Source organism: Melanotaenia boesemani, chromosome 22 (assembly GCF_017639745.1).
Source record: "Melanotaenia boesemani isolate fMelBoe1 chromosome 22, fMelBoe1.pri, whole genome shotgun sequence".
In the NCBI taxonomy this organism is placed as follows: Eukaryota; Metazoa; Chordata; class Actinopteri; order Atheriniformes; family Melanotaeniidae; genus Melanotaenia; species Melanotaenia boesemani.
In genome coordinates this window covers 18,819,693-18,838,357 of record NC_055703.1, presented here as the reverse complement: position 1 = coordinate 18,838,357, position 18,665 = coordinate 18,819,693, and the positions used below count along the sequence as shown (strand labels likewise).

The window sequence follows — 18,665 nt, the reverse complement described above, 5'->3', positions numbered from 1 at the left end:
TATTTATAGGATGAATATAGCATCTCATGACAAGCAAACTGAGGATCCTGTTTAAATCAGTGGAATGTCCATCGTAAACCTTTAAACAGCTTACAAAGTTTTAAACGGCTTTAGATATCTTCTGTTACTAAAAATATCACACATCTCCGTATCTGTTTTATTAGGTACAACATGTACATAGTTATATGTGTGTTTAATGAATGTATCTGCCCTTCCATCCACATCCTTCTCTATCTTTCTTTAGCTCCTGAACTCTCACCCTCCCCATCTCCATCCTCCCCTGCTACCCTTTCTCAGATGAGCCCTGCAATTCCCTCTTCCTCATTTTCTTTCTCTTGCTTTTGTGCATTGGCAGTATGGGATTCCGCTCTTTAGTGTTCTTGACAGTTCCTCTCCTTCAGGAAAAACTGGAGAATAAGAGAAGATATACATGTATAAATGTATATATATATATAAAAAAAAAAAGAAGCAAAAATCCACTGCTGGTGTACCTTGAAATCCTCCCTGGCAAGCAATGAAAGCAGGAAATTGGAAAGGAGGAATCTCTCCTGGTTATTTACACGATCCTTTTGTTACGTCCCCCTTTACGTCCAGGGGTCAAAAGGACTGTAACACAGGAATGGCCGGACCAAGGGTAAATGAAATACAATAATGTTTATTAACAAAAATGGGTTCCAAAACACAAACAACCCTTAACCGGCAAATAATACAAAATAAACAACTCAAAGTGTCCCTGTCGGGTATTTAACAATTAGTCTTAACTCTACTTAGTAACAAAACAAACAAACAAACCAAAAATGTCCCCAAAACGGGCTACACGCACACAGGCGGACTAATTAACAAACAAAATAAACACACGCTCTCAGGCGGACTTCTATCAAAACAAAACCAAACTCCTAATAAACTAAACACAAAAACCTCCTTCTTTCAGGCAGGGACGGCACTAAAGCGCAGAACACAAAAAGGTATTTATCACTAAACCAAATCGCTAACTCGCACAGAAAAGTCTCTTAAACCACACAATCCACAATCTTTCTCAAACTGGCAGGCATGTGTCCCACAATCCACAGCTGCCCCGAATGATGGTGATGACTCTGTCTTAAAGGAGGCCTCTTCTCCGGATTGGACAGCTTGTTTGGGGAGTGAGTGGTAAGGCGGCCAATCAGGGATCAGGGGAGGCGGGTGCTGGGCATCCTCCACTGTCAGCGTCTCCAGCACGTCCTGCAACTCTCTCCTGGCTGGCTGATAAGCCGGCGGGCGTCACACTCCCCCCCTTAAGACATGGCTTCTTAGACATGTCAGTCTTCACCACCTGCATACACCATTTTTTTTTTTTTTTTCACACAATGCAAAGTTTAAAGCACACATATTTTTCACATTTCTCCAAACCCTGGAGAGGGCATCAGCAAAGAGATTCCCCGTCACTCTGCGGGGATGAACCTCAACGCTGTATTCCTGTACAGTCAGCACCCAGAGCCACAGTCCTGGGATTCCATCACACACACGACAGAACAACTTAAAACGAATAGCGATCAACGAACTCTCGGACTGGCACAGGAGAAGATCCCACATAAACCCTGAAATGTTGCAATGTTTTCTTCTCTCTGGTGGAATAATAGCGGTGGCGGTCGAACCCCCCTGAGTGGCAACACGGAGAGGATGGACCAAGACAGTCTACGTTAGCCTGCTGTGGTCTGTAAGGATGCTGAGGTGCAGCCGGCAAAACCTTCAGCCTCCTCAGACCTGGCAGACGAGGGCTAAATAGGGTCTCTACTCGCATGGGTAGCTCAACAGGGGGTTTATCAGGTACTAAAATCACCTGCGCGACACCGTCTGGATGTGTACCTGAGTGTCGGTCAATCACGTTGTTCGGAACACGGGGAACATACATTTTACACCTTCTATTTCTCCGTTTCCGATCGGGGGTCGGTAGTATATTATAGGTGCTACTTAACCGTTCCGTTGCGATGTTCCACTCAGTACCAGGAAGCACAACAGGGCGCCCCCACCTCCTTCCTATTCTCTCATGTCTATATATGGGAATAGTTTCCGCCTCAGCGCTCTCAGCACTCACCACCTGGTAGTACGAGCGCAGTGTGGGATCCTCCTCCTGCGCAGTCATCAGCTGATCGCGAACGGGCGTAAACAGAGGGACAGTAGGGGAGACCAGGGTTTTCCGAGCTTCGGAGGCCTGGCTCTCCTCTACAGATTCTACTGTGACTTCATTGGTGTCTGTAGGAACAAGAAAGCTGTCAGCCAAATGAATGTCATCATTTTCGTGACGTTTCTTACGCAGCCTTTTCGCTTGTGCATGAGTTGTCACTCCAGTCGGCGCTTCCTCCTTTGTGGCATGAACCTCCACCGAATTGTTGATCACTTCCAGGGAAGGCATCACATGTCCACCTGCAATGTCATTTCCTAAAAGCACCATCACGTTAGCAATAGGAAGTTCAGCACAAACTGCCATGGGGAAAACACCGCTGATTAAATCAGTTTTTAAATGTACTCGGTGCACTTCGCGGGGAACATTACCCATTTCAACACCTCTCAGCAACACCCTATTGCCTTCGGATGAGGCTTCAGAAAAGGGCAAAGCACTCGCCAAAATGAGGGTTTGTGACGCTCCAGTGTCACGCAACACCTGCACTTCTTTCTCCTCCTCACTCCTGCCATTCAGTGATATTTTTCCGGCCATTATAAATGGCTTAAAACAAGGATCTATGTGGTTACTCCCTCTTTTCACCACTGATTCAGCTTGTTTTATAAAACCAACTTCTTTCTGTACCACGGGGTTTTGTTCTTTCTTAGCCAACAGTCGACAGTTGGCTATTAAATGACCCGGCTTCTGACAGTAAAAGCATTTTCTGTCGTCAGGTTTTCTCACTTTCTCAGTTTCAGTGGTTTTTCTAAATGTGGGTTTGGTTGGAGCCGAAAACACCACTTTGTGAGTGAGCACGTATTCATCGGCTAACGTGGCCGCAGAAGTTATGTTATCCACTCGGTGCTCATTAAGGTGTACCACCAACCCTTCTGGTAAGCGGTTCTTAAACTCTTCAACCAGTATAAGTTCTCTGAGCTTTTCAAAAGTCGTCACATCACAAGACGCACACCAGCGATCGAAGAGCGTGCTCTTCTCTCGCGCATATTCTACAAAAGTTTGAGAAGATTCCTTCTTGTGGGCACGAAACTTCTGTCGGTATGCCTCCGGAACTAGCGCATACGCTTTCAGAACCGTGGCTTTCACGATATCATAATTCTGGCTGGCTGCAAGAGGGAGCGCTGCTACCACCTCCTGAGCTTTACCAGTCAACCGGCATTGTACCAATAATGGCCAGCATTCTTTCGGCCACCGCAGCGCAAGCGCAATGCGCTCAAACGCCGGAAAATAGCAGTCCACATCAGACTCACCAAACACCGGAACAAAAGGAATAAACTTTGCTATGTCATAGGGGGCCGCGGGACTCTGAGACCCTGACGGGGCAGCAGAGATCCACGGCGAGGTGGCCTTGGCCTGGGCATCCAGCTCAACCTGCCGCAAGCGCACAGCTTTGTCGGCTTCAATTTCCAGCTTTCTGATCTCAAACTGGAATTGTCGCTGCTGGGCCTTCTCCTGGGCTTCCATGCGAAGTCTGGCCAGCTTAAGCCTGTGCCGTGCCCCCAACGGGGAAGCACCAGAGCTGCTGTCGAGTGGAAGAGGCTCAAAACGGGGAAGCGTGACAGGTGTCGCAGGCCTATCACCGTCCTCGCTATCCTCCTCCATATCAACCAGATCCAGCTGAGTGCTCTGCTCAGCTTCCTCTCCACCCCCACTGGTGGAGGGAACAGCCTCATCAGGAGAATCCTCCGATTTCCCAGCAACTGCAGGCACCTGAAGCACCTGCCGTTCCACCAAGCCTGCCACCACTAATGACATTAACTCCTTTTTCCGCATTTGTTTCGGCCTTGGAATGTCGTAGTGGTCAGCTACTAAGGCTAAATCATCCTTCCGACACGCCTCCAGACAATCCAGAGTCGGTTCCACTATGAACCGATCCAGATCAAACGGAGTGCGCCGCATAGCCATATCACAAAACTACAATTAACCTTACCTGTACAATGCCAACAAAACTGAGTTCAAAATTACCTACCGTGCCTGAAAAGAGCCACACAAACACGCAGCAGTAAGAGCAACCACTCTCACCACGAGGGGTACTCAAACCACGCGCCACACACACGTATCTAAATCTAATAAAGTGGTATACAATGATATATACTATAATATTACAAAAAAGCTCCCGGACGAGCCCCCACTATGTTACGTCCCCCTTTACGTCCAGGGGTCAAAAGGACTGTAACACAGGAATGGCCGGACCAAGGGTAAATGAAATACAATAATGTTTATTAACAAAAATGGGTTCCAAAACACAAACAACCCTTAACCGGCAAATAATACAAAATAAACAACTCAAAGTGTCCCTGTCGGGTATTTAACAATTAGTCTTAACTCTACTTAGTAACAAAACAAACAAACAAACCAAAAATGTCCCCAAAACGGGCTACACGCACACAGGCGGACTAATTAACAAACAAAATAAACACACGCTCTCAGGCGGACTTCTATCAAAACAAAACCAAACTCCTAATAAACTAAACACAAAAACCTCCTTCTTTCAGGCAGGGACGGCACTAAAGCGCAGAACACAAAAAGGTATTTATCACTAAACCAAATCGCTAACTCGCACAGAAAAGTCTCTTAAACCACACAATCCACAATCTTTCTCAAACTGGCAGGCATGTGTCCCACAATCCACAGCTGCCCCGAATGATGGTGATGACTCTGTCTTAAAGGAGGCCTCTTCTCCGGATTGGACAGCTTGTTTGGGGAGTGAGTGGTAAGGCGGCCAATCAGGGATCAGGGGAGGCGGGTGCTGGGCATCCTCCACTGTCAGCGTCTCCAGCACGTCCTGCAACTCTCTCCTGGCTGGCTGATAAGCCGGCGGGCGTCACACTTTTCACTCTCAACCCACCATTCCCTCACCTTCCTCATTTTTCAGAACACTCAGACAGCCTTCTGTGTGCTGATGGGCTGGGCTTATAGGTATGAGGGACAGCGTGAATAAGTGATGGAAAGGTTAGCTTGCAACTTCAGAGTACTGAGATTACCTGATTCAGACTGTTTCCTATACAGGTCTGAGGAATCCCCTTTTTCCTCCAACTGGATTATAGTGTGGTTTTATGGAATTCAGTCAAATTAGGGTTAACACTGTCAGGTTTCATCTAACCTGAGATAGGCACACATGATAACAGAACATGGAGTCCAAAGCCTGGATAGATTTTGGGTTGGGGAGGAGTGGTGTAGGGGATTATTATTCCCCTCAATGTTTAGAATACACAGGAAGATAAATAATTTCACAGATAGTCTTGGGAGAGAAGAGAATGGAGCACTTAGCATAGCCGAGGAGCCCAAAGGCACACTGTCACAAAGAGGGAAATGGGGGATGAAGGAAACTGAGAAGAAGCGGGGAGCTAGTAAAAAAAGTGGCCAGTTGGAGGTGCTGTGATATGCTGAGGTTTCAAAAGAAATCAAACATGGTCATACCGTTACATGCCATATGTTCCCAATAGTAGTAGTGTACTGTAAATTCTGATAAACTAGATAGAAGAATCATGCACTGCACTTTACTTTTTCCTTTTATTTAAATATAAATTGTGAGATCTCTTCCATGCATTTCATTTAACTGTAGGTGCTTCTTCCCGCTTGCATTATCTATATTTCAACACCTCCAATTCCATCTGTGCTCAAAAATGTGTTGCTTCTGCTTTTGTTACCCCAGAATCAAAATTTACATTTAGCAATAATCAGTTCTGAACTAATATGTCACACCTTTTTGCACATTTACTTTGCATTTTCCTCACTGAAAGCCTTCAAAGTACTTAAATGGAGTAATCTTTATTTGGCTGTCAATGTCACATTGTCTTGTAAAACATATTTATAACAGATTGGAGATGGTGTGATCTGGTCTGCATATTGATGAGATGAGTTTTAATGGCAGGAGTTCAGCTTTGATAGAAATGAATGGATAATTACTACACAGAAAAAATATGTAGTTGTTGAACTTAGTGAAAAGCAGTTCAAGTACATAAATGTTAATGTACTAGCCTACATATAAGTGTAATATACTAAATTGGTCCATATTTTAGCTTGAGGGGGTTGCACTGGGTTGGCACATTTATTGGTAAAGGCCAAGTGTACTTCTATCTCCAATGAGTGCATGAAGATGAGATTTGCTGTATAATTTTACTGCAACCATACACTCTCATTTTTTTGAAAGCCATAAACAAAATTGACTATTTCTTTATGGATCTTAGTCTGTGGAGTTAGTAAAAATAAAAGTACAGTATGACAAAAGTGACTAGTTTAACACCGATCTATTGTGTTGATGGTAAAAGTGTAGGCAAAATATGTACAGTATTTCATGTAATCTGTTAAAGTGCAGCTGATAATGTTCTCTGTGTTTCATTATGACTTTAACCACTAGAAATTGAGGCAGCAATTATTTGCAATGTTGCTAATGACATACTCCCACCCCTTCCAGGAATGCTTCCAGTTTATCCTCCCAGCACTGCCACACGCCATCGACCTCCTCCGGGACGCAGTGGTGAAGGTAAAGGAGGCAGCAGACGAGTTGGAGGACCTGCCTTCACCACCACCGCCCCTCTCGCCACCTCCCAACAGTTCGCCACGTCGCCAGACAGAGGACAAAGGTGTACAGTGCGAGGAGGAGGATGAGGAGAAGAAGGACAGCGGTGTGGCATCCACTGAGGACAGCTCCTCCTCCCACATCACAGCTGCATCTATTGCTGCCAAGGTACCAGGGCATAAGGGAGAAGAAAGGCGGAGATGATCTGTTGTCCCATAGAATTTGTTGTCCTCAAATGTGTTTTCATTCATTTCAAGCTGTTATCTTTACATGCTCACACACATCATTCATACAAGTACACATTAAAGATTCTTTTTTTGTTTTTTAAATCAAGAGGCAGATTTTTTAAGGTTTTCTGCTTCAGATATACAGATGTCAGATATTTTAAAATTCTTACAAACTTTATAAGTCATATGTGTGTAAGCTCCATGAAATCTCAATTTACAATATAAGATGTGATCTCCTAATCTAACATTATATGCCAAAATGCCAAAAAGCCTAAAAATCCCTGTCGTTAATCAATACAGCCCATCTCTACCAGTATGGCCAGTCTGCTTTGCTTTGTTTTTACATTAGTTTTTTATTGATCTGTGTCATGTGAATCTTGGACTTTTTAATTTATTTCTAATTATCTGATTTGAATTACACTAAGCTTCAGTTAATGGAGCTGACAAAATTCAAATTATGCCTCTGTGTCCTTGTTGTTATGCATCTGGTCCCAGTATAGTTGAATGTTGTTAAAAGTGCATTGCTTCATAGTTTTTAAAGGTGTTACAAAAAGTGCAGAGAGTTTGGGTTGAAGACAAGGGAAGATATTCTATTAAATATTTTCATTACATCATCACTGTATCTGCATGCAATTATTTATCTGTCCACTCTTTGCAGTATTCTTCATGACATTCACTGATCCTGAGTCATTTTATTCATTCTTGGTGCACAATAGACTGGATAATTCTGAATTAGTGATTGCTGGCATTTTTACTACTTTAACCTTTAATATTATGCACCTGACAGATACAAAAGTATATTTCCATCCCCATCATCCTGTCCTGTCCCATCTGCAGCCTGGAACCTACTTTAAGGCTGTTGTCATGGTAACATCCCACCTCATTGTCCAGTCACAGATAAATGTTGAGACTCCATCACCTCAAATCTCAACCATCCGTGGCATCATTTGTCATCATTATGTCATAGTTTTGAGGTAATTTCCTCTTTCATCTTCTTTAACAAACTTCCATAAGTCTTACACATTAGACAGGCTACAATTTCTGAATGTGTATGTATGTGTCTCTTTAAATCTTTAACATCAGTATGTGTGATATGGGTTTCTGTGTCTGTGTGTGTGATATATACACATCTGTCTGCATATATCTGTGTGGTTGTGTGATCTCAGATCCCAGACTCCATTATCTCGCGGGGTGTGCAGGTGTTGCCCAGGGATGCAGCCTCTCTGAGCACCACGCCCTCCGAGTCTCCTCGTGCCCAGGCCACCTCCCGCCTCTCTACTGCTTCCTGTCCCACACCCAAAGTAAGTATATACAAAGACAAACACTTAAAGCCATCACCGATTAAATTCTTATTCTTCTGAGGACTTGGAAAACATTTATTGTCTTTACATCTGATCATTAACCATCACTGCTTCTGGTTGCTAAGGTACCACAAGTTTTTGTTGTGAGAAGATCTCTGTTCCAAATTGCCATGTCAAGGCAGACGTTCATTAAAAAAAACATATCAAGGTGCGGCTTCACATGGATCACAGAGGGGAACCTGATAGCATGTAAGCTAAGTGACTGTAGAGAGTCCACCTACATAAAAACAACTTTCATCATCTTTAGTCAAGAGACAAGATTTTAGTGTTGGAAACCCCATTTATTGAGGTTCTCAAGAGATGAAATGCATTGGCCAAAATACAATCTTGAACTCACCAGATATTGCCTTAAGCTTTTTTGCCTTTTTTTTAATTACATTAGCATTTAGTCTTGACCTGGATGCCTGTTATCCGCACTTAAAGCCGAAACATTGTTCAATAGGCTAAGTCTTTAAAGTACAGAGTTCCTAGAATGTCACCTATTTTGTTTTAATTTGTTTTGGACTAATTTAATCCCTTCATAAACATAAATGTGGAAAAGACAAGTTTTGTTTGTGCATGCTTAACTAGTGATTTCTCACTAGAAATGCTAGGCATCCTAACCCCACCAGCTTGTATTGACCTGTAAAAACCCAGGACCCCAAGTCATCAGACTAGCATATTGTACAATTTATCTTTTAGCATTGTTTTCCAGTGTGCAAGAAAATTTAATGAAAGGCTGTCATTTTCTACCTATCCTTCAATATGGTTTGGAAATGACAACGGACTTAAAAAAGTCAGTTTCCAAAGTGTCAAATCTTTAACAGCTACTGAGTTTATATCAGCACAGATTACTTCCATGATGAGCAACATTCAGGCATTAATAAACAAAATCTAAACTGCTAAGTAGACCTTCAGTGTTTATGTCAAGATCTAAAGAGAACTCTGATACTAAAAATTTGCAGATTGAAGACTTACATTTGCATTTGCTTGTTTTTGATGGATCGTCCTAAAACACAAAACTACATCCTAATTCTGAATATAATAATGTATAGCCCAATGCTGAATCCTGACTTGTACACTTAAAACACAAAGTCTGCCCCTGCTTATTTTCCCTCCCTTTTCAGCCCTACTGTTTGCTCAGTCATCTCTATCATGCTGCAGATCAACAGTTTGCTGCTTTGTGTAACATGTAAGCTTATTTATTTCTACAGGAACGACTCAAAGCTTTTCTAAACGGGATGTTTTTTTATTATTCTTTTCTTTTGGGAAGAAAAATGCTTCTCTTCTCCCATCATCTATATGATTTATTGTACTATTATTAATTTGGATATTTATTCATCATTTGTATTTTTGCTCAATTTATTTAAGAGGGCAGACTACATGATTACACATCACAACAGCATAAACACACACCGAATTCAATGTCTCAGCAGCGCAAAGTGTATCTGTTTTGTCTTTGTTTTCATGTAAAATCCCTGTTGTTTGTGTGTGAGTGTGTATTTTTCTGTGTTAACTGAGTAAGTAGGGTATTGTTCTTGTGCTTGGATGTGAATAGTATTATTTATCAAGTTATTCAGACTGTTTTAAACCACAGTGTGTTTTGTCCATCCTCGATTTGATGGGATACTTAACCATTTAACTTCTATTTTGATTAATTCCATAAAGTGTGTGTGTGTGTGAAAAGATGGGAAGCTGCCATATAAAATGTCCAAGAATCCTCCTGTGTTTTAACTGATTTTTCCTGCAGGTTTTTAAAAGCCAAATGGCATCAGGTCTCGCCTTCTATCGCCCTCTCTTTCTGTCTTTTACTTCATCTGTCAGTGTCACGTCTCCTTGTGTCTCCTGGACAGCAGGCAGGTGCCATGGGAATAAATGAGCTTGTTGCCATGGGAACAGAGGGATGGGATGTTACAGGTGGAAGAAGGGAGGGCGAGTGCATAGACGGGTCATGCAACAGAGGGAGCAGCTGAGAAGAGCGCTCTGTCTTTCTGCTGAACCGTGTTTGGGTGTTCATATAAGAAGAAAGGTCAGGCTGTATACTGGATACCGTATACTGGAAATGTACATATTTATATACAATAATCCAATAAATTATGATGGAAAGCAGATGATGCTGAAATTATTAAGTGGTGAATAGAAAAAGTGGAGAAATTTGAAAGCTATTCCAGTTAAACCATCATTTAGATCCATGAGCAATTATAATCTCTATACTCTAAAAAACAAAACAGTTAATTTACCTTATTGTAAATGTTTCTGTGAGTTGTAGTAACAAAGCTTATGAATTATAGCTAAAACATGATGAGTTCTATGAGTCGTTCTTTGCTTTCGCCATTATTTTTATGGTTCAGTTGCCTAACTTTTGTTTTATTCATCCACATGTTATATAACTCCACCTGTGACACAAGTATAAATGGTTCCTATAAACACAGATCACTCAATAGGAAGTGGTGCATTGGTCTTGAGGTAATGCAGGACTGAGAAGCATTGATTGGCTTGCTGATTAAACTGGGCTTAGTAAAAACTTTCCTTCATTTACTTGCGTCCTTTGTGATGAGTGTAATGTTTTATGATTTTCTGAGCTGTTCTTGTTGTGATGGACTTTGAAAATGTAACTGGTTGGATCATTTGTTACTTCTTAAGAGTCTTGAATTTAAAGTATAGTTTAATAGCAAGCTGGAGGATGCTGTAAACTGATTACTGTTACCGTAACAGAATATTAAATTACAATATAAAATAGCAGCTAAGCTGTAATATAACAGATGCTGATCAATAATGCCAGTTTTTGTACTATTTTTAAATGTTTTCTTAACATAAATGGATTTGTGTCTTTTAAACTTGCAAACAAATCTGCATTTGAGGGTTGTGGAGTGGAAGTGGAATATGATCTTTGACTTGGAGATCTGTTGCATTCTCACACGCTAATTTGGTTTTAGCCCAAATCCCAATTACCTTCAGGATTATTGTGATTTCCTTTACCCTTACTAACTGCTGTCTTGTGATATTCTATGAATGTCCAAGCATTTAAAATCATTATTTCATCTCCCCTGTGCGCCTTCCATCTTGTGGTAATCATAACTCATGCCACTGATCATGGATAGAGAACATCACACTCAGCCAAGGTGGTTTTGACCTCAGCAAAGATACAGAGTGTTGAGCTGTAAATAATTGGACAATTGGGAGCTTTAATGCTGCTGTTGGCTGTACTGGTGCAGTGAGGTAGGCCTGGCCCACTTTCTCTTCCCAGGACATGCACATCCATATACATGTCCCTTCAGTGATGCCTTTCTCTGTCATTGATCCAGTTGTTCACAATGATGTGCCAGCCACATTAGTCAGTGTGTTTGTGATGCAAGGGTCTGGACATGTGTGTCTTTGTGCACAGCAGATAACAAACAGTTAATGGCTTTTCTAGGTATAGCTCTTTACTTGTTCAGATTCTGGCACAGGCTGTTTCCCAGCGACAAGCTGCCATATGTTCTTTGAAATTCCCACGTTGCGAGTGGCTGCCGATGGTGTGTACACAACATCCCTGGAGCCAGCTCCAGAGCCAGAATGGCTTTGCTCACTGATGCATTTCATGTGCCGTTGTGGGCTGTGCTCGTTTGCTAGCTGTGTCTTTTTGGCAGTGCTGCATATTGGCTTTGAGTGGAGAAAATATGGAGTAGGTCTTAATCTTTACGCTGCCAGAGCTGCTGTGGTTCTAGCACAATGACACAGCTCAAGGAGCCAAGCAAAAAGCAAAACAATGCTGCTCTGACAAATAGAAACATGCAGAAACACACACACAGGTTGAGCATCAGCACTTCTGGCTCAGGTAATATTTGTCAAGTTCTTGGATTTTGTGTGGCTCTTCTTCCAATGCACTGCAAGCGTATTAGCAAAAGTGAAGGTGAATTTAAAAGAGCTCAAAATAAGTCTTTATTCTGTATGTACGCAAATCCTATGTACACATATGTTAGTATGTATCAAGGGAGGTCTGTGGCTTCTTCAATTCAGATTTAGAATTGTGTGTGTGTTCCTGAAAAACAAAGGAGCACACACTCAGAACTAATGTCAAAACCTGTTTGTCTGCAGAGCGAAATCTTAGAATACACCCACACCTACATACAGTGAATTTGGACTAACAAAATCACCCTTAAGGGAGAAAGTGTGTGTCAATCTGACATGTAACGCTTACACACACATAGCCAGCAAATGCAAGTTGATACAAAACGATTACAAACAGAAAGGCTCTATAACCAATCATGTAACGAGAGTGTTTTCCCCCTCTGTCACTCTGCCTCTTACTTGTGCACTTCTGCACAGACAGATGCAAACAGGCACACACACATGCACAAGATGCAGGGAGGGTTGTTGTACCCTTCCACTCTTGTGAGCATTTAGCACAGTTATGTAATGGTGAGTTTGGATTAATGAAGCATATGGGAGATGGGGCTCTGACTCAGAAGATGGGTGGCAGTATATGTGTGTGTGTGTGTGTGTGTGTTTTAGGTTGTATCTCCTCTTCCTGCTGTTACTGAAGTAATGTGGGCTGGGATTTCTATGTGCTTTGATTTGCTGGTACAAAACAGCAGCACCGAAATTACTGGTTTATTGTCAAACTGGTTTTGAATTTACAGTAATTTTCCATTTTTAATGCTCTGTGATTTGCAACCAGAGAGCTGTTAATCCAGCAGTTTCATACCTAAGCAGCTCCACTATGTTGTGCAGTTCTACAATACTTTCTGTACTGTACTTAAGGTATATTCTCACTGTTCAGATTGTTCTGTTAAACTTAGGCCTTTTTAAATGCTCCTGCAGTCACTTAGCTTGCCTGGATTGGTTTTACATCTCATCGTTTTTACTTTGTCTTTGCAGTCATAATGCAATGAAAATGCTAAATTCTTCAGTCACTTTCTCAGAAAATGTTCATTTACATTACAGTTATTATATACATTTATTTATTATTCATGTTCTTACAAGATAGATAGATAGATAGCTGTACTTTACTGATCCCAAACTGGGAAATTCAGGGGTTGCAGCAAAATATATTACAAATCAAAAGATATGACTACAGTAAATACCAGTGTACACGTATATAATAGTAATAATATACCCTCCAAACAAATGTGCAGCTGGTCCAGACAGATGTGCAAAAACAAGAAAAATTCTTCAATGTGCAGAACTATTGGTTAGTAAATCTGCAAAGTCAGCAGTTACAAACAATGTTTTTAAATGTTTTTAAGTTAAAACACAAAATTCAGTGTGTGGTGGAAAGGGTGGTTAGGGGTTATCCATGATGGCTAACATTTTGTTCAGTGCTCTCCTCTCCACTACAGTTTAAAAACTATCCAGTGGAGACAATAAAGTGGTAGATCTCCAGTATGTTGTTGCACACACTGAAGAATCTGCCCTTTCTTAGGAAGTAGAACCTTGTCATTGCCTTCTTGTACACATCGGCCGCCATTAAATTTTCAGTTCAGTCTTTTGTTGATGGTCACTCGCAGGTTTTTACAGTTCTCGACAACTTCCACCTCTTCCCCATCTTCAGCGACTGTGAAGGTGTCCTCTTTTTATGGAAGTCTATCTCCATCTTTTCAATCTTGGTCACATTTAGATGCAAGTCTTCTCTTGAAGTTTTCCACCAGCACAAACTCTAATTCATTAATTATTTATGAGTAGTGTGAGGTGACTTACCAGAAAATCCTATACAACAGAACTTAAGTTTTTCACGTTTTTCAGGCATTTTATACTTTCTCTTTTTTTTTCTTTTTTTTTTTTTTTTTTTTTTTTGCTTGGCTTCATTTTTGCTTTCAGTCAATGTTTGGTTATGGAAATAAATGTAGTCAATGTAGTTGTTTTATAAAAAACTAATGTTGCCAAGTCTTTTTTCTCCTCTCCATGCAGCTAAAGTAGCTGATGGTTTGGCAGACACCTTCACTCTGCTTCTAAGCTAAAATTCTTTAGAAAATTATAAGTATCCCCTAATTTCTGAGTTTCTGAAACAGAAATTTGACAGATGTTGTAACATTTGTTGAAAACAGCATTATATGACACATCACAGAACTATCTACATTCACTGACTTACTATCTAAAAGAGACGCATGTCTATGGTGGTGCAGATGCTAAAGAAACTATAGAAACGTATGTTAAATGTTTAGATTGAACAACTCATGATTATTTTCACAAAACAAAAAAAAATTATTTTAGCTTGTGCTAATTTTGCATTTCACCATGATACTGGGCTGCACAAGTAGTTCTTTTGTCCTTTGGTTAATTGGCAATAAATCAATATTTGACTTTTCAATTAAGATTTGACCTAATTTTTTATTTGAATGTGAAGCATGAATTAATAATCCTTTCACTCCTCTTATCAGCGCTTTCACCTTGATCCCCCTGCATCTGCAATCACTAACAATAGTTAAACTCTTAGTAATGCATACTGTTCCAAACATCCCATCAGCTTGACAATTAGTGGCAGATGTTTTGATTAAAATACTCAGTGCTCTTAGTCTTTCATAGTACCTTTGCATAAACATTTTCAGACGCATGTACTGTAGAGGGCACTGCCTCATTTTGCTTCGGTGCTATTGCACTTTTTTTTTTTTTTAAATTAATGGTTTGATGTATGACTTTAGAGCCAAGGCCAAGGCTTATAGAAGTCAACTCCTCCCTCTCCACTGGAATGTAGGAAATGAGTCACAGCGGGGTTGTGATATTCAGACCATGCTACTTCCGTAGCCTTCAGTGTGGACATCTTTCACACTGAAGGTTATGGATACAAGTATGTGCACTTCTGTAGCTGACGAATTATAGTGAGTTCGGTTTGCTGCATAATTCTCTTTATTTACAGTAACTTAAAACACAACATATAGCATGAATTGTTAAAAATTATTCATCATGTTCTGAGTTGTTGTGCTTAATAATCTTCAGAACTGATCAATAATTGAATTGTATTGTTAATTTTACAGCCTAATTTTCAAACATTATGTCGGCACTGGTCTCTGTTCAGACTTGCAAGTTTGGCTTTAGTATATTAATCTGTATTTTGCAAGGTTTCAGCAGAACTTGTAAAGAATTTGACAGCATGTTATCTGAGACAGGCATAAAAAATAACTGCAGATGCAGTTTGGCTCAGGCCTGGTCTGTGCACAGATCACAGAATCATCACTTCTAAATCAGTGGTGACAGAGGATCATTGACAAACTGAGGTGATCTGACAGAGGGAGGGAGATTAATGATTTATGTCTTGGCTGTAAGCAAAAGCACTGTTACAACGTCAGCGCAGCCAACAGTAGTGTGACGGATCAATGATCTGTAAGCAGGAATGGGAGGTCTCTGCCCCTAAAACAGTACAGGAGACATGACCCTGTAATGTTTGTAACTTTAACTATAGAACAAGCGAGTGCATAGTCATTATCCATCTTGTTTTTAATAGTGTAGTATTTCCTGCTGAAATTGCAACACTAATATTTGATTTTACTGAGACTATCAAATGGTTATTTGCTGCTTATGTGCACTTTTCTGTATGTGTACAAGTTTGTACACTGCCTAGCCAAAAGGAAAGAAAGAAAAACTGATTCACTCTAGTATAGGTCTGCATAGGAAACATTCAATACTTTTCAAATATATCAATGACTTCCAATATATAAATGTAAATGTCAGAATAGTGTTAACCTCATGTTTATTAAGAGGGCTGCATTTTATTTCTGCACATGTACATAGTGGTTAGTAGTAGAACATGCAAAAAGCCAGAACTCCCCCCAGGCTGAATGCAGACCTCATTAATTCACATGTGCTTGGCCAATATTTTCAAGTCAAATTATCTACAAAAAATGTTTGTAACCTACCATTTATTGCAGTCCTAGCAGTCTTCTGAGATGTTGATATTGCACATGTTGATATTGCATTTTTATGTTATATTGTTTCATTTCTACTCTAGTCATTTGTTGGACCAGTGCAATTTTTTTAAATAAATTTATGCAATGTCACAACAATAATTTCCATGAAAAGATTCATGATGGAAGATTTTGATCACTTTGATCACACAGCCTATAAAGACACCCATTGATCATAGATGAGCCAAGAATTTTTTGTTTATTTTTATTTTGTTTTGTTTTATGTTTTTTATGTTTGTTTGTTTGTTTATTTTTTAATATATATAAAAGATGTTATAGTAGACAATAGACATTAATACACATAGTAGTAGACTGTAGGGTACCTAAATTATAATTTAATGTCCACATGCATGCATGTTAAAACAGTAAAATGTTACATCTAATGCATGATGATGTATAACATTACACTGAAAGTTAGATATAATTTCTATAATATAGTATTTGACATAAAAGAAAAAGAAAAAACTTCATGAAGTTCAGTTCATCTCTCTACACCTAAACAGGTGCTGTTTTAATAGGAAAGAGAAGATTTGGCAAGTTTTTCATGGGTGCAACCCACAAACTCAACTCTGGTGTTTATCCCACAAATGCATTTTCCTTACAAATGTGGCACCATTTAAATGAGAAATAGACAGGCTTTCCAATAGCAGAAGTACAGTTACAGCAAACAAATAATCCACCAAATACAAATTACTTTACTAATTTGGGACAATTTTAGTAACTATAGCCTTTCTTTTTTGTCCACATTTAAAAGAATTGTATTAAAAATTTAACTCAACACAGTATCACTGACAAATAAATATACATAATTACATTTTAGCACAATTATCATAAAGGTTGGTGGTCTTTTATCTTGAGAGGAAAATATGGGGTTGAAAAGTAGTTTGATAAATAGTAACCTAAAACTTCTTATTTCCCCTTTGAGACAGGTCATTGATGTACAACATACAAAAGAGATGGTATTAAACACAACCGAAGCGAAGTAATGTATTCAATGTGCAGCCCAAATGAGTTGAAGATGACATTTTAAAAACTTGGAACTTGATGTCACTGTGACCTTGTCACATGGTGACACTTGTTTTAAACATGCAGTTTGAAAAGACTGTATTTTACATCAAGTCATTATCTTTTCTAAACCATAAGTAAGATGTTTTGATATTTGCCATAAACCTAACAATTGAATGGCAGTTATTAAAGAAAATATCTCACTTGGTACTCACAAATGTCTTATATCCCTCCATAAATCTCTCCTCCAACCACACAATATGGACTTTTTTGCCATATAATAAGCTGCAGAGCTTTTTTTTAAGTCCTTCCTGTCAAGTCCCACCACTCAGCAGCTATGTTTACAATGCCTCTGGGCAGCTATTTCAGGTTAACAAGGGCAATCTCCTCTCTAAATGAAGGAGGGAAAGAATCATAATCACAAAGGTCACTGGGACATATAAACCATTTCAGCGGTCAAATCCATTAAAATTTGCTTTAAAAGTTTGGTGGTATTGTGGCTAAAAGGAAGTTTAAAAACTTGATTTTAATAATACTAAATATGTTCAAGGTTTTGCAATAACTTTGATGTCTTTTTATTTTATATGCCTTGCTGTGAACATAGTAACTGACTCTAATAAGGTTGCTATTACGACATGTTCACTTTCCACTTACATTTTCACACAGAAATTTGTTGGAGGTAGGTCTAAAGGGAAGCCTAATAGCAGTTTTTCAGATTCAATGACACCTTTGTAAATATAATGCCATGACATTAGACCCTATACTGCAGTGGATGAGTGAGGGGAAGGCGCAGTGTTGCGTTGCAGCACATTTCCAGCTAGTACGGAAATTCTTTTAAGGTTTTCTACCCCTGCAGAAACAATAGATAAGACTTGTTATATACCTTTGTCCCTGTTGAAATTATTCATGTTTAGGTTTACTTGACAGCACTGCCTGTGTGTGCGCCTGTTGATGTGTATGTGTCCTCAGAAAGGCAGCTTCAAGATATGTGATATTGTCCTCCTCCAATGCAGCAAGGCTCATAAAAGTGACTTCGCTTCTCCTTGCAGGCTGAAGTTTTAGAGGATTTATGATGGATTGAGAGAAGGGGGGAAAAAAGAAAAAAGCTGAAGGGAGAAAGAAGGAGAAAAGAAAAGAGTGGGAGGGAGGGAGTGAAATGGAGAGAAATAGTGAGCTAACGAGTGAGAGAAGACAAAGGTCTGAGTGAGAGTAGGAGGTGAGAAAGAGGAGAGGAGATTGCACATAGATGGAGGGACTCTTTAGCTAGTCAGGCCTGTGTATGGTCTGCTTTTCTGTATGTTTGCCACTCTGAATCTGTCTGTCCAGCTCTAAATGTGAGTCCAGCAGCTCATTTCACATAAGCCTCAGTCTGGACCTTTCACCCTTCTGTCTCAATCACCTCAAATCACTGTACAAGTGACAGAAATATGCAGGCAAGATGTGAGACTGACAATTGGGAGGGGAAAGATCACATTTTCCCCAATGAAAATGCTCATGAGAAATGCACAGACACATCATCACGCAAGGAGGAGA

General features: G+C 40.0%; 1 protein-coding gene across 7 annotated transcripts in view; it reads left to right on the top strand.

The window, feature by feature from the left end:
- Window positions 1-18,665, top strand: part of gphnb (gephyrin b) — a 117,446-nt gene that overhangs the window by 67,724 nt on the left and 31,057 nt on the right. For 6 of the 7 annotated variants that reach the window (XM_041976211.1, XM_041976209.1, XM_041976207.1 and 3 more), the window contains exons 7-8: window positions 6,576-6,848; window positions 8,074-8,208. In XM_041976211.1, the coding sequence (XP_041832145.1) occupies window positions 6,576-6,848; window positions 8,074-8,208 (408 nt within the window). The remainder of the gene's footprint in view (window positions 1-6,575; window positions 6,849-8,073; window positions 8,209-18,665) is intronic. The other variant, XM_041976206.1, reaches the window with a different exon arrangement.